The 13,034-nt window shown below is 34.0% G+C and overlaps 1 protein-coding gene across 4 annotated transcripts in view; it reads right to left on the bottom strand.

The window, feature by feature from the left end:
• The window catches only part of Col11a1 (collagen type XI alpha 1 chain), a 195,596-nt gene that overhangs the window by 75,689 nt on the left and 106,873 nt on the right, over positions 1–13,034 (bottom strand). For all 4 annotated transcript variants that reach the window (XM_059264978.1, XM_059264981.1, XM_059264977.1 and 1 more), the window contains 6 exons: positions 12,239–12,292; positions 6,850–6,903; positions 6,678–6,722; positions 6,519–6,572; positions 6,352–6,396; positions 2,402–2,455 (listed from right to left, as the gene is read on the bottom strand). In XM_059264978.1, the coding sequence (XP_059120961.1) occupies positions 2,402–2,455; positions 6,352–6,396; positions 6,519–6,572; positions 6,678–6,722; positions 6,850–6,903; positions 12,239–12,292 (306 nt within the window). The remainder of the gene's footprint in view (positions 1–2,401; positions 2,456–6,351; positions 6,397–6,518; positions 6,573–6,677; positions 6,723–6,849; positions 6,904–12,238; positions 12,293–13,034) is intronic.

The following is a 13,034-nucleotide window of genomic DNA, read 5'->3' as shown; positions in this document are numbered from 1 at the left end:
ACGAAGGGGCAAACTCATCTACGTGAAAATTGACATATTCATCATGGCCTCTGTGACAACACAAGTAACTGCTTAAAGATGTTTGCTTCCTCTTAATTGACACTGAGCAACGGTTTTTTAAAAAAATAAGATTTCTCTCATGATAGTCGTGTTAAAAATTTTAGTATTTCCTAAATTAGATAACTATATAGCACTGAAATATGGTAACATTGTCACTAGATAGCTATGTTTGGTTGATTCTTAGCCTGGAATTCCAATATTTGGGAGGCAGAGATAGGAAGAAATCCAGGAGTCTGGGAATTCCTACTAGAGTGTTGAGACCACATCTTGAAAGAAAGAATGAGAGAGAGAGAGAGAGAGAGAGAGAGAGAGAGAGAGAGAGAGAGAGAGAGAGAGAGAGAGAGAGAGAGAACAGAGGGAGGGAGGGAATAACCAACCAAACACAAACCTCAAAAAAACAGCAAACAAAAGTCTAAAACCGACATGAGATTTACAGATTCTGAATGAAATATTCCAAGCCCAGAATCTGTGTGTTTCTACATAATACTCTAAGACAAGGTGAAATAATTAATTATAAAAATTATCTAAATACATTATATCAAAATACTTATGGAAATGCTCACAAACAATATGCATGTATCAGTTTATGAACTATGGTTTCACTTTGATATGAAACTTTATATAGAGTTTACTGTTCGCTTAAATGAAATACAGAGAGTACATAAAAATTTACATAGAAGCAGAAGTAACATTCTATTTTAATGTCAGCTATTTGACCTGTTCTTCAACTCTGGGAACAGACAAAATTGTTTCTTGATATGTGTAAAGTGATAAACAGAATTGTTTAGTTTAAAAAACATACTCATACTTTTGCATCTGAAATTACTGAAAAAGGTAAGATATGGTGTTCGCATTTAACATTTCGTTCATGCTGGTATTTCAAGATGAGTAATTTATCAGAAAGACTTATGTAAATGTTAAAGTCTGAGGAAGACTGTCTAGCCTAGATTACAGTAATGGTTCAAAAACATTTGCATTGTTCAGAGAATGTGGAAGGTCTGTTGAACCATGGCTGAGGCCTTTCTCCTGAGTCTTTAAGAAGATTACATCTTGAAAAATGTGCCAGTATTGCTGGTGCTGGGAAGAGAATGTATTTTAGAGCTTCTGCAACAAACAGGTGCATAAATTCATGATAACTCACATTGAGAGAGAGAGAGAGAGAGAGAGAGAGAGAGAGAGAGAGAGAGAGAGAGAGAGAAAGAGAGAGAGAGAAACAAGTGAACTGGTACTACCTGACATTTAAGTTTGAAAATAGTATTTTCAGTAACTTTGTGAGGACTAATAATGATAACATTCAAAACAGCACTGAACTAAGACGACTTTATAAAACGTTCTAAGAATCTACCGCAGCCATGCAGTAATCCTAAATTTAGGGCCCAGAAGTAGATAGATATCTGTGAATTAGAGGCTAGCCTGGTCTATATATTAAGTTCAGGCTACCCAGGGATACATAGTGTGAAATTAAAAAACAAATACATTATAGAAATAAAACAGTGACAAGAAATGAATAAATAAATCTTTATGTGGTTTTTGAAACACCAGAATGTTGGAAGGGGTTTAGGGAGTGATTACTGAAGAAGCATGGAAGATTCCAATTGATTACGGAAGATAGCAGAAAAATTCCAGCAAATCTTGTATGCCCTATTTAGCAATTATTTTCAATTTTATGAATGATATTGATTTTAAAGGGATTGAAAAATAACAATTATATTATTCTAGTTTTTATTTAAGATATTGCTTAACAAGAGACATTTAAATTATGTTCCAAAAACATATATGAACTTAAAACACTGAATATGCATTCTCTGATATTTAAATTCAAATAATTTTGTAAGAGTTTCTTACAATATTTACATTTTGAAAGCAATGACACCACAAGAAAACCCATAGAAATAACTAGAAGCTCATAGGAGCTCACAGAGTCTGAACTGAAAAGCAGGGAACCTTCATGGGACTGACCTAGGCCCTCTCTCTATATTTGTGACAGTTGTGTAGCTTGGTCTACTGGTGGGACTCCTAACAGTGGGAGCAGGGGCTGTTCCTAATGCTTTGGCAGGCTTTTGGGAACCTGTTCCTCATACTGGGTTGCCTTGTCCAGCCTTAATACAAGGGGAGGAGCTTACTGCTAATGCAAATTGATATACCACGCTTTGTTGACACCCATGGGAGGTGTGCCTCTTTCTGAACAGAAACAGAGGAGGAGAGGAGGGAAGGGAACTGCAGTCAGGATGTAAAATAAAGAAATAAACTTTTTTTTAAAAAAAGTGTTAAAATTGCAAGCTATCACTGTCAAGCATTAAAATATTATCGAATAAATCAAAAGAGAATGTGTTCCACTTACAGGAGGGCCTTTCGGTCCAGGGAATCCAACTGGACCCTGAGGTCCTTGAGGGCCCTAAGAATAAGAAGCAGTGGAGAAAATTTAACAATAAACTTTCAAGAATACATCTTCATATTTTGCAGTTAATTTGTTCAGACAAGACATTGGAGGAATGAATTTCATCCACTTCAGTCATGAAAGCATGACAATATAATAGTGTGGTCCTAACCTAGAAGCCAAACAAATTTTAACTATGTGAAATTGCTCATCACACCAATGTTCTTATCTCAAGAGCACTGTGACTATTTAGAGTTCATATAAAACACTAATATTCCTAAATAAGACATTTATACATCCCCCAAGGGTTCAGGGGATATTGAAGAAGAGAGGACAGGAAGTAGACTCACCACAAACAATTACTAACCGGCACATATTACTGGCTTTTTCAACAGTCAGTCATAAAAGGCGGGTGGGCTCACAGGAAGGCTCTATCCTTCACCACTGAACTGCCGGGGCTATTAATGGAATCTGGGAGATTGGAATCCACTGTCTTTACACTGTACCCACGGCTGAGCCCACCAGCCTCAAACAGACAGCTCCAAACCAACGGTCACATAGATACCCTAGTTAATGTCAATGGGTTACAAAATAAAACACAGACATGGAGGTGAGACAGAATTGTGGGGAGAATGGGGTGATAAATGATGGTGAGAGGGAGAAGTGAAGAGAGTATGGAAGAGTGGTCAGTACCTCGTGTGCTGATGTGAACTTGTCTAGGAGCAAATTAAGTTCATTAAAAAACCATTAAATAAAACAACAGTAGAGACTATCCATCTGTATTGAGAAGTATCATAGCATTCATACTTTTAGTATTGGTTGGAAACATTTATGGAGGAAGACATTAAAAACAGGGTCAACAGACCTCCAAAACGACAACTGCAATAGACTCCAAGAGAGTTCTGTCTCTGGTAATATACAGCTAACAGGGACATACGCAATCATCTCCAAAGCATCACATACTCTTATCCTCATCAAATAAGCTCTGGCAATAACTCTATCATTTGTCAGCTCTGCTCCCTGCATTAGACCCTTTTGTAGACAAGATAAGATTAACTTTATAATTATTCTTATTAACATTCTACCCCACTATGCATTTATAGTACTATTCCTAGCTTGATACATAATTAGTTATATTATTCAGGTTCTTATTTACATACCCTTAAAATGCATAAAGTACTTCGAGTCACAGTGATTGTTTTGGTATCAAAGAATGGATCAGTAAAAGTTAAGCCTATACTTGACAAGCACATAATTATATCTATAAAATGAAGACATATAAAATGGGATATACTATATATTAAATGTCTTAAGTAATAAAACAAATATTAAATTTACTCTTTCCAAAGCAAAAAAAAAAAATAGCTTGCTGAAGTGGATCTTCAACGTACTTTACTTTTTATGTTATCAGTTTTGGCTTCACAAGGAAAATTACATTACCACTTTAATCTAATGCTACATCACAAATAAGTATAACCTTTTGCTATTGCCAGCAACTATCTTAAAATCTAAAGAAAATTTCAGTGTATTCATACAGTTTTAAAAAATGTTATAAAATTGCCAAATACTGAGATAATATTAATAATTAATAATTTATTCTCTTAAAGCATAAAACCATTATCTTTAGTATCTACATAAAAATTAAAATTTTGAAAAAAATTCATTAAAAGACTAAAATTTTTATTTAGTTCATAATGTTTTTGTGAATTTCAACACACAACTAATATATTTACAGTACTTTATCCTCCCTATTCTCCTTTCAACTTCTTGCATTTAAAGTACATGACCTCTTCTATAATCACCAATATAAAGGCACACTCACATACACAGGCATGCACATAACCTACTGAGCCCATTTAGTGTTACTCTTGTGTACATGTATTCAGGACTGGCCACTTGAGACCATATCAAGAGAAAAAGAGGAGTTGAGGAATGTGCTGTAGGACACTGTGACAAATTAATTAATTAATTAATTAATTAATTAATTAATAAAATGCTACTGTGTGTGGAAAGGAAGAAGGAGGTATGGATAAAGAAGATTAGGTAAAAAAACAAACTATATTTTGCAATGTCATAAAGAAATCTAATATTCTACATGCTAATTAAAAATTAAAATAAAATATACATATACTAAAAGAATACATAACATTTAAAATTGCTGCCAGTAAATGGGGAGATAATATGGATATGTATGCCATTTACCACATACAAGAGCAGTAATATTTTCCCCCTATGTAGAAAATGAATACTTGGATAACTTTATTGTAAATGAGTCATTCTAGGTTACAAACAGAAAAAAAAAAAAGCAAGCAAACAAACAAAACCCTTTATTCTGATCTTCAGAATGTACAGTCTCACTCTCAATGTCTTTCCCCACATACTCAGGTTGTTTAATCATGCTATTTTGCAAGTCAAGATGTACTCTCATTGGTGCTTTAAAGCATAATAAAACTCAGTTGTTCAATGATTTGCTAAATTGTCCTATTAATTTGATGATTCAACCATTTAAATCCACTGTATCTTTTTATTACTTGAACTATATAATATATCAAATATATACATTATTTATGAGTTCAAAATGTACAAGATGAATGAACTTAATTTGTGAATAGTTCATCTAGAGAAAAAAAACATGTAGTAATTTAATTAAATATGAATCAGGCCGTAAGGAAACTTTAATTAAATGCTTATTCTTTTCTTCTAATCTACTCCTATTTTGTTACAAATAGAAACAAAAATTCACCCCACTTATTATTCAGAAATTCAAATTTTTATGCTCAGTTTCCAGTTATCTACCACAGGTGTTTCTGTTTTCCCTTCATGAAACACCAGCTTTAAAGTTTCTAATAAAATTATACAAAAACAAATGTGGGCTGAAGAGATGGCAGAAGCGCAAAGACACACATTTGAAACCCAGAACCCTTATGAAAAAGCTGGATGCTGTGGTCTGCATAAGCAATCTCACCACTCCCCCGGGGAGATGGATGGCACAGACAGATGAATCTTTGGAATCACCTAGGGCAAACAGCCTAGCACACAGAGCAGAAATACAATACAGAGAGAACATCTCAAAAAAAGTGGAAATCAAGAACCCATACCAGAGGTTGTCTTCTGACCTCTGCACGTGTACCTTCATTCACACACAGTGATGCCCAAGTGTGTGCGTGCATGCACGAGCACACACACACACACACACACACACACACACACACACACACACTTACACATCTTATAGATAAAAGATCTACAAAATGACATAAGCATAATTTAATGTTGCATGGAGTCATCATAGAAAACTAAGGCTGATTATAATTCCATTGGATGTGATACAAACATTAAAATTTAAAATTACTTCAAGACCATTGCTTTCAAATAATGCTTGCTGCTTCTTGCCAAAACAGCCAAATAAAGGTCTTGGTGGCTCATCTGTATTTGGCTTTATTTTATATCAATTGAAAATCAATTTACCAAGTAGTTTTTCATTTACTGGAATAGATGTTTTGTCTTGCCTTGGATGCATATTGATTGTGACTTAATGGCTACTGTTACTTGCATTTTACCAACATAATGTTAACTGTCAGTTCCATCGACAAACTGAGGACCAATACGTAAAACAAGAGAATGCATAGGGATCAAAGTATATTTCAAATAACAACTGTATTTTGATTGGAGCAAGTGTTGTAAGTCAGGCCAAAAATACACATTATTTCTCTCATTTCTATAATATTGTTTGTACCTCACCTCATGAATTAGCAGAGGAGAGGAAGTATAAAATATAAGAATTTCTTAACTCAGACTGGAATCTGTAGGTGAATATGTACATGTGTTTTGGACATATGCATCCTCTTGCAGAATTAAAATGCTCACAGAAGTATTCATTTTCATTGGGTTTTATGCAGCTGTGTGATACGTACTCTTTCACCGGGAGGGCCTGGAGGGCCATCACCACCTGAAGTACCCTGGCAACAATAAAAAAAAAAAAGAACAGAGTGAAAAGAAAGTCAAATTTGATTCTTCCTCACAGCATTGCTCTCATCAACAAGGATTTGCAACACAAATCAATAGTAAGTTTGGATGATACCTTCGGCCCTGGTTTCCCTGTGGGACCTCTGGCACCTCTGGAACCACGAGGACCCTGTATAAGAGAAGAGAAAGCTTTTCCAGTGCAAAGCAAACCCAAAAACAAATGTGAAAAATTAATATCAAAATAGAATTCACTATAGTAAAACAAAGTACCTACCGTTGGACCACGTTGACCCCGGGGGCCTGGTTTGCCAGCAACTCCCTGACAAAGACAGTTCAAAGAGTTTCAATGTGTAGTCAGTATTCACAGTAAATGGGGGTGAGAAACAGGGACTCATGTAGGGACATGTTCACTAGCCATCTCTGGACAATATACTTATGCACCATACCCGGGCACCTTTCTCCCCGTTGGCACCTGGAAATCCAGGAAATCCAGTGGAACCCTGAAAATAAATATAATCAACAATGAATATAAATTTTTTTCAATTTTCATACCACAAGCTCCAATTATTTTGGAAAACATTGATTTGGTCAGAGATGGCAGTATTTAAGTAAAGAGTATGTGCTTGCTTTGAAAGCTCATAATAAAAATATACAATGTTTAAAAATAATTGCTTTTAGGTCATTATACAAGGTCTCTTCTTGCATTCAAAAGTGAACTTACAGTGACGTCTGAAAGCCTTGAAGCATGAATTGATAAAAAAATTACTTTAGTATTTAAATTTAAAAGTAAAATAAAGTATTCACTCTATTATTATTAAATAGATGTTAATGGATATTTCATGAAAAATAGATTTTAATTTAACATTCCAAACATTTGCTCCAATTCTAAACAAAAATCACAGTTTAATAAAGGGAAGTCACAATATAAAATGTCTATCCTTACTTAATATTACACCTTCCCTCTTCCCCAGATCCATTCAACCTCAATTTCTCCTCAGAAAAGAGCAGGTTTCCCAGGGATGTCAATCAAACATGGCATAACAAGTTGTAATAAGACTAGGCCCCTCATCTCATATCAAAGATGAATGAGGCAAACCAGTAGGAGGAAAAGGGTCAAAAGCAAGTAAGAGAGTCAGAGACAACCACCCCCACTCCTACTATTAGGAGTCCCACAAGAACATCAAGCTATACAACCATCACATTTACAGAGGACCTAGCTCAGACCTATACATGCTTCCCGAGTGCCTCTGTGAACTCCTTTCAGTCCTGCTTGACTGATTATGTGGGCCATGTTCTTGTGGTGTCCTTGACCTCTCTAGCTCCTACCATCCTTTCTCCCCTTCTTCCTCAGGATTCCCCAAGCTCTGCCTAATTTTTGGCTGTGGGTCTCCAGAAACTTTTGTTTTTAAACTGTATTATATCACACACCCTGAAAAGCTGCCTTCACATTTTCTAACTCTGTTTTAGAAACAGGCATAAAACTCTGTGTTTGAAATCCTAAAGACCTTAATTCACATCAGTCAAATAAAGTGAGGGCATATCTTGTCCACTTTCAGCCTATTTTTCTGTAACAAAAAAGGGCAATGGTCTATTATTAATATATCTTAAGACTTTGAAGTTTGTCGGAGATTGGAAAAAAAGAAAATCAAGGTTTATCAATAAAAATTATGGGGTATAAAGTGATAATACTGGACAATAAACCATGATTGTTTTAAAATGTAAAAAGCCCATAGTGTACTTAACATGAGTGGATATAATACTAGTAAAACACAACTTAAATCCTAATAATAAAAATTGCCCATTTCATCTTGGGCATAGGGCCAGACTTTCATCTTTTCAGATATTTCTTTGACTACTATCCAAGCAGATTTATATCTTTATTAAATAAAGAATGGGAGAAGATAAAATTTCAAATCTTTATTTCTCAATTTTCTAAATATTCCCTTAAAAATGGAAGTGGAGGGAGTTTCAAAAAATTTGCATTTCTTATTTAAACCACAGTATGGATAAAATTCAATAATGTATAAAATGCCTTGCTCAGAAATGAGCAGACTTTTAAATTTTATACACATCTCCATGCACTAAGGGGATATAGCAACATTCTTTGACTTTTTGTCTTTGTGTTTTTAAATCAACTTCTTTGCATCTAATTGCCTCCCAGAGCAATGCCTCCCAAGTGAAAAATGGCCCATATATAAATAAACTGTAATGTTTTTAAAAATACAGATTATGAGTAGCACTCCAGACTTACTGAAACTGAAAAACTATCAGCTAGGGACTTAGAAATCATAGCCCTGGACTCTCCAGATGACACATACTTCATGATGGAGATAAGTTGGAAGCTGGATGTTATATGAATGGACAATAAGAACAGTCACCTGCATACCCACATCAAGAATGTGGGAAGATGGGCCGGGTGGTGGTGGTGCATGCCTTTAATCCCAGCACTCGGGAGGCAGAGGCAGGCGGATCTCTGTTAGTTCGAGGCCAGCCTGGGCTACAGAGTGAGATCCAGGAAAGGCACAAAGCTACATAGAGAAATCCTGTCTCGGAAAAAAAAAAAGTGGGAAGCTCGCTGCCATTTGAATGTAGCAAATATTTCATATTTAGCATGCAAGCTAGTCAAGAAAACTGTATGTGACGTCCCATTTCACCACAGGGTCAAATAATGATCCGAGGAATACACAGTATTGGTTTTATGATTTGATGTTCAATATATTTTGTGTTGACTATAGAGGCAAATTATGATTCACTTGAGAATAAATGATAAAAACGTTTAAGATGGAGAAGAAAATTCTATATTACAGTCTTAAGGGATTTTAAACCTGCACTTTCTTTGTCTTCAGAATCAGAGCAAGTTGTTATCTGTTAGTTGCTGAATGACAAAATATTTAATACATAAGTACAATCTGGTATCTAAATGACATGCTTTACCTAAATTTTATACACAAACAAATATGGCTACTCTAATCAAAGTAGCTACACTATTTACAAATGCATTATTAAAAATTCTTAATAGTTGTTTTTGTTGTTTTAAATTATTTTTATATAGTATGTGGGAAAAAACAGAAAAATTTTCAACCAACCAGTTTTTCATGTAAGGTGTTATAAACAAAGTACACAATGCACATTCAAAGTAAACATTACCTTTAAAAAGGCAAATAAATAAATAAATAAATAAAAGATGACAAGGTCAAAGTTGGTGATGAAATTATTTTGTCAATAAACAAAAAACTTGCAAAACTATTTTGCATAGTGTTAATTATAAAATATTGTACTTTATGTTAGATCTTGGGTTCTAAACTGTAATCTCTTATAATATTTGGAGGTTTTATAACATTTGGTGGCTTATTTTGATCTTGAGACGTTGGATAAATGAGTGTTTAACTATAGGTCTTCAACTACTTAGATTTAGCAGCCAAAGCTGATTTTTCATGAAATGCTGTCTATTAAAATGTCACTTGCTTCTATATAGTGAAAAAGCTTAAGGTTCTCTTTGATTTCTGATGTGAGCATCACTGAGTTTTGTTTTAAAATGGACCTATTGTTTCTAATACAGCAAAACAATAAGAGTTATGAAAAGAGTGATATTAAATATAGATGCCTCAAGTCCAGACATTGAGGTTAAGAATAAAGAAAAGCATCATCTTACTTTCATCAACACTTTCCTTTTGTAAATGCTTGCATTTTTATAATAAGAATTCAGAGAATACTGATCAGAAAATAGATGCCAGCAAAATGGAATACATCATAATTTCATATAAACTTGCAAGATACAATTGTGCTCATTCAAATGATATTATGAGTGTTTCCTATCATTTTTAAATCAAAATGAAAGTATATCATGATTTCTGTGCATCTTAGTAAACAGATTAACAATTCAAAACATAAAATAGAGATAGTTTATGGTTTGGAGTTGTACAATAAATGGATCTCTATAGACATAACTGTTGTAAATTCCTAACATGTGAAATGAATGTAAATGGAAGACAGAACAATAAATTACATATAAGATGGAAAATCCAAAAGACAATTGACCAGCATTTTCAATCTGAGAAATATTTAAGTGACACTTGTATCTTTTTTAAAATATATCTTATTACATAAGGAAATAAATAGCTTTTTGGAAACAATAAAAAAATCAATTGGCGAGATTAATATACACTGTATATGAAAATGAGTGAAAAGTGTGGTACTCAGTCCACATGTTGGGGAAGGACAGTTTTGTCCCCCACAGGTTATCTATGAAGTTTATTAACATGTGATGGAGGTTGTAACAGAACTAGAATTTCTTTATCTGTTATACTTGCTATGGGTAGTGTGTAAAACAGGAACAATAAGAAAACAGACTAATACAAAAATGCATCTCATGTCCATATATTTAAACAGTGAGCTAAGTATGGTTGTGCACGCCTGTAATTCAAGTACACGGGGTTTGAAGCAGGTGGACTGAGAGTTCTAAGCCATCATGAACTGTATAGTAAGCTCCTGTCTTTAAAGAAAAAAGAATAACTACCCAAATTATTAATTAACATTTACAAATTCATTCATATAGCCACTAATATAATTAGTAAATACATCAAGGCTAATCAATGACAGGTTCTATAAGCTGAAGCAAAGTTCATGTTTCAAAATAAACAGGCAATCATAAAAATATCATATATCTCTTATAATTAAAATATTTGTAAATATTTCAAATATCACAACTGAAATTTGAACAGTTGATTACACTGTGCACCCAAAAGATAAACCCATGCCAAAATCTCTGAAATCTGGAATGTTACTTTCTTTGAGTGAAAAGTAATGAGGTAAATACGTTAAGAATCATGAAAGGATTCAGAATTGTACAGGGGTTTCTTAAATCCAAAGGCAGGTGTCCTTATGAGATAGGATGGGAAGGGACGAACGAAAGAGACCATGTGCAAATGGAGAGGTTGGAAGGGTGCAGACTCCAGACAGGGAATGGGGGCAGTAGCTTGAGTTGCAAGCAGCCTGGACAGATTGTCTCCTAGAGGTTTTGGAGGGGGTCTGTCTCAACAGCACCTTGACCACAGACCCCTGGCCTCGAGAAAGGCTACAGTAAAACTTTCTATTGTTCTAAGTCATCCAAGTTTTAGATATTTGTTATGAATCTCTTGCGAAATGAATGCCGCTGCAAATGAGAGTCGAGATTTTAAAAATGGAACAGAGCCACCGAAATGGCTGATTGGTGAACGGCACATTCCACCAAAACAGAGAACCAGAGTTTCATCCCTGAAACCAACATGGTGGAAGGAAAGAATTGATGCCTGAAAATTGTTCCCTATCCTCCATATATGTGCCTTGTGAGCACATATGTGTAGACGTGTACTCGCATGTGCACACACACACACGAGTAAATAAAAGAATATAAAATTAAAAAAGAAATAGTTCAAACCACAATAATAGAAAAAAATAAAAAGCTATCATCATCCACATGATATCTACTATATAACTAAAAATATTTTAGTTTTCTTTTCTCAAATATATTTATACCATCTATATCAAAAGATCTAACTAAATCTTTCTTTCATAATGACCCTGTGTCCACAAATTCTCCAGGATATAACATAATCACAGGCTCTCTGAAACACCTGAAACCCAGATGTGTGTGTGTGTGTGTGTGTGTGTGTGTGTGTGTGTGTGTAGTATTATACATGTAATTGTGTTTTTTACTTGGTGATAAGTATTGGAGAGAGGAAAATTATGCTTCATTCTCTCCTTTCTCCATCTCTACAACTAAGTTTCTAAGAAGTGTAAGTTCTTAGTTTAACTGTGTATCTCACAGATAAGACTATAAAGTTCAAACTATTTTACCTTAGGACCTTGTCTTCCTGGATATCCTGGCAATCCTGGAACCCCAAGTTTCCCCTAAAATTTTGAGAAAAACAAGATAAATGTAAACAGCCTATATAGAATTGCTTCAGTGGGAATTTTCTAGTTAGTTCAACAAAGTATATACTTTAAATAATACAAGTGATCAGTCTACTTTATTTTCATTATAGCTTTTTTCATTTTCATGAAAAAATAAAATTTTTACCATGTGTATATGTTAAATGATTCACTGATTCCCAAGAACTACCGTTGTGCAAATGATAGTATCTTCTTTGGAGACACAGTAACTTAGGGGAAGACAATTCTCACCCATCTGTGAGTTATAAAGCATAACTAAAGAAAGCAAGCTTTTTAATTAGACAAAAGAACGTTAGTTAACATAGTTCAGCATATTCAGAACTTATCACTCCAACTTAAGAAAATCTTTATGATAAATTATTTCATTTATCATATTGTAACTGCAAATCAAGTTATTAGGTTATGTAGCTTTTTCCTCATAAACTAGAATCTAAGTAATTATATTTGGATACAATATATTGTAGCCTAAGAAGTTTTTCTGATGAATTAGTCCAGATATTTCTTTCTTTAGTAAAGAAAAAAGTACAAGTAAGAAACTAAATAAGTGAATTGACTAAAATGTTTGTGGACTTCTGAACATCACTTTTTATAACAAAAGCATAAATAAATAACATACAATTTTCACATTAAATTTTTAAACCTCAGCACATAGAAAGTATCATTATTGATAATGCACATTTTCAAAAATGACAGAAGCCAA

The sequence above is a fragment of the Peromyscus eremicus genome, chromosome 6 (assembly GCF_949786415.1).
Source record: "Peromyscus eremicus chromosome 6, PerEre_H2_v1, whole genome shotgun sequence".
NCBI lineage: Eukaryota > Metazoa > Chordata > Mammalia > Rodentia > Cricetidae > Peromyscus > Peromyscus eremicus.
This window is presented reverse-complemented; position numbering and strand designations above follow the sequence as displayed.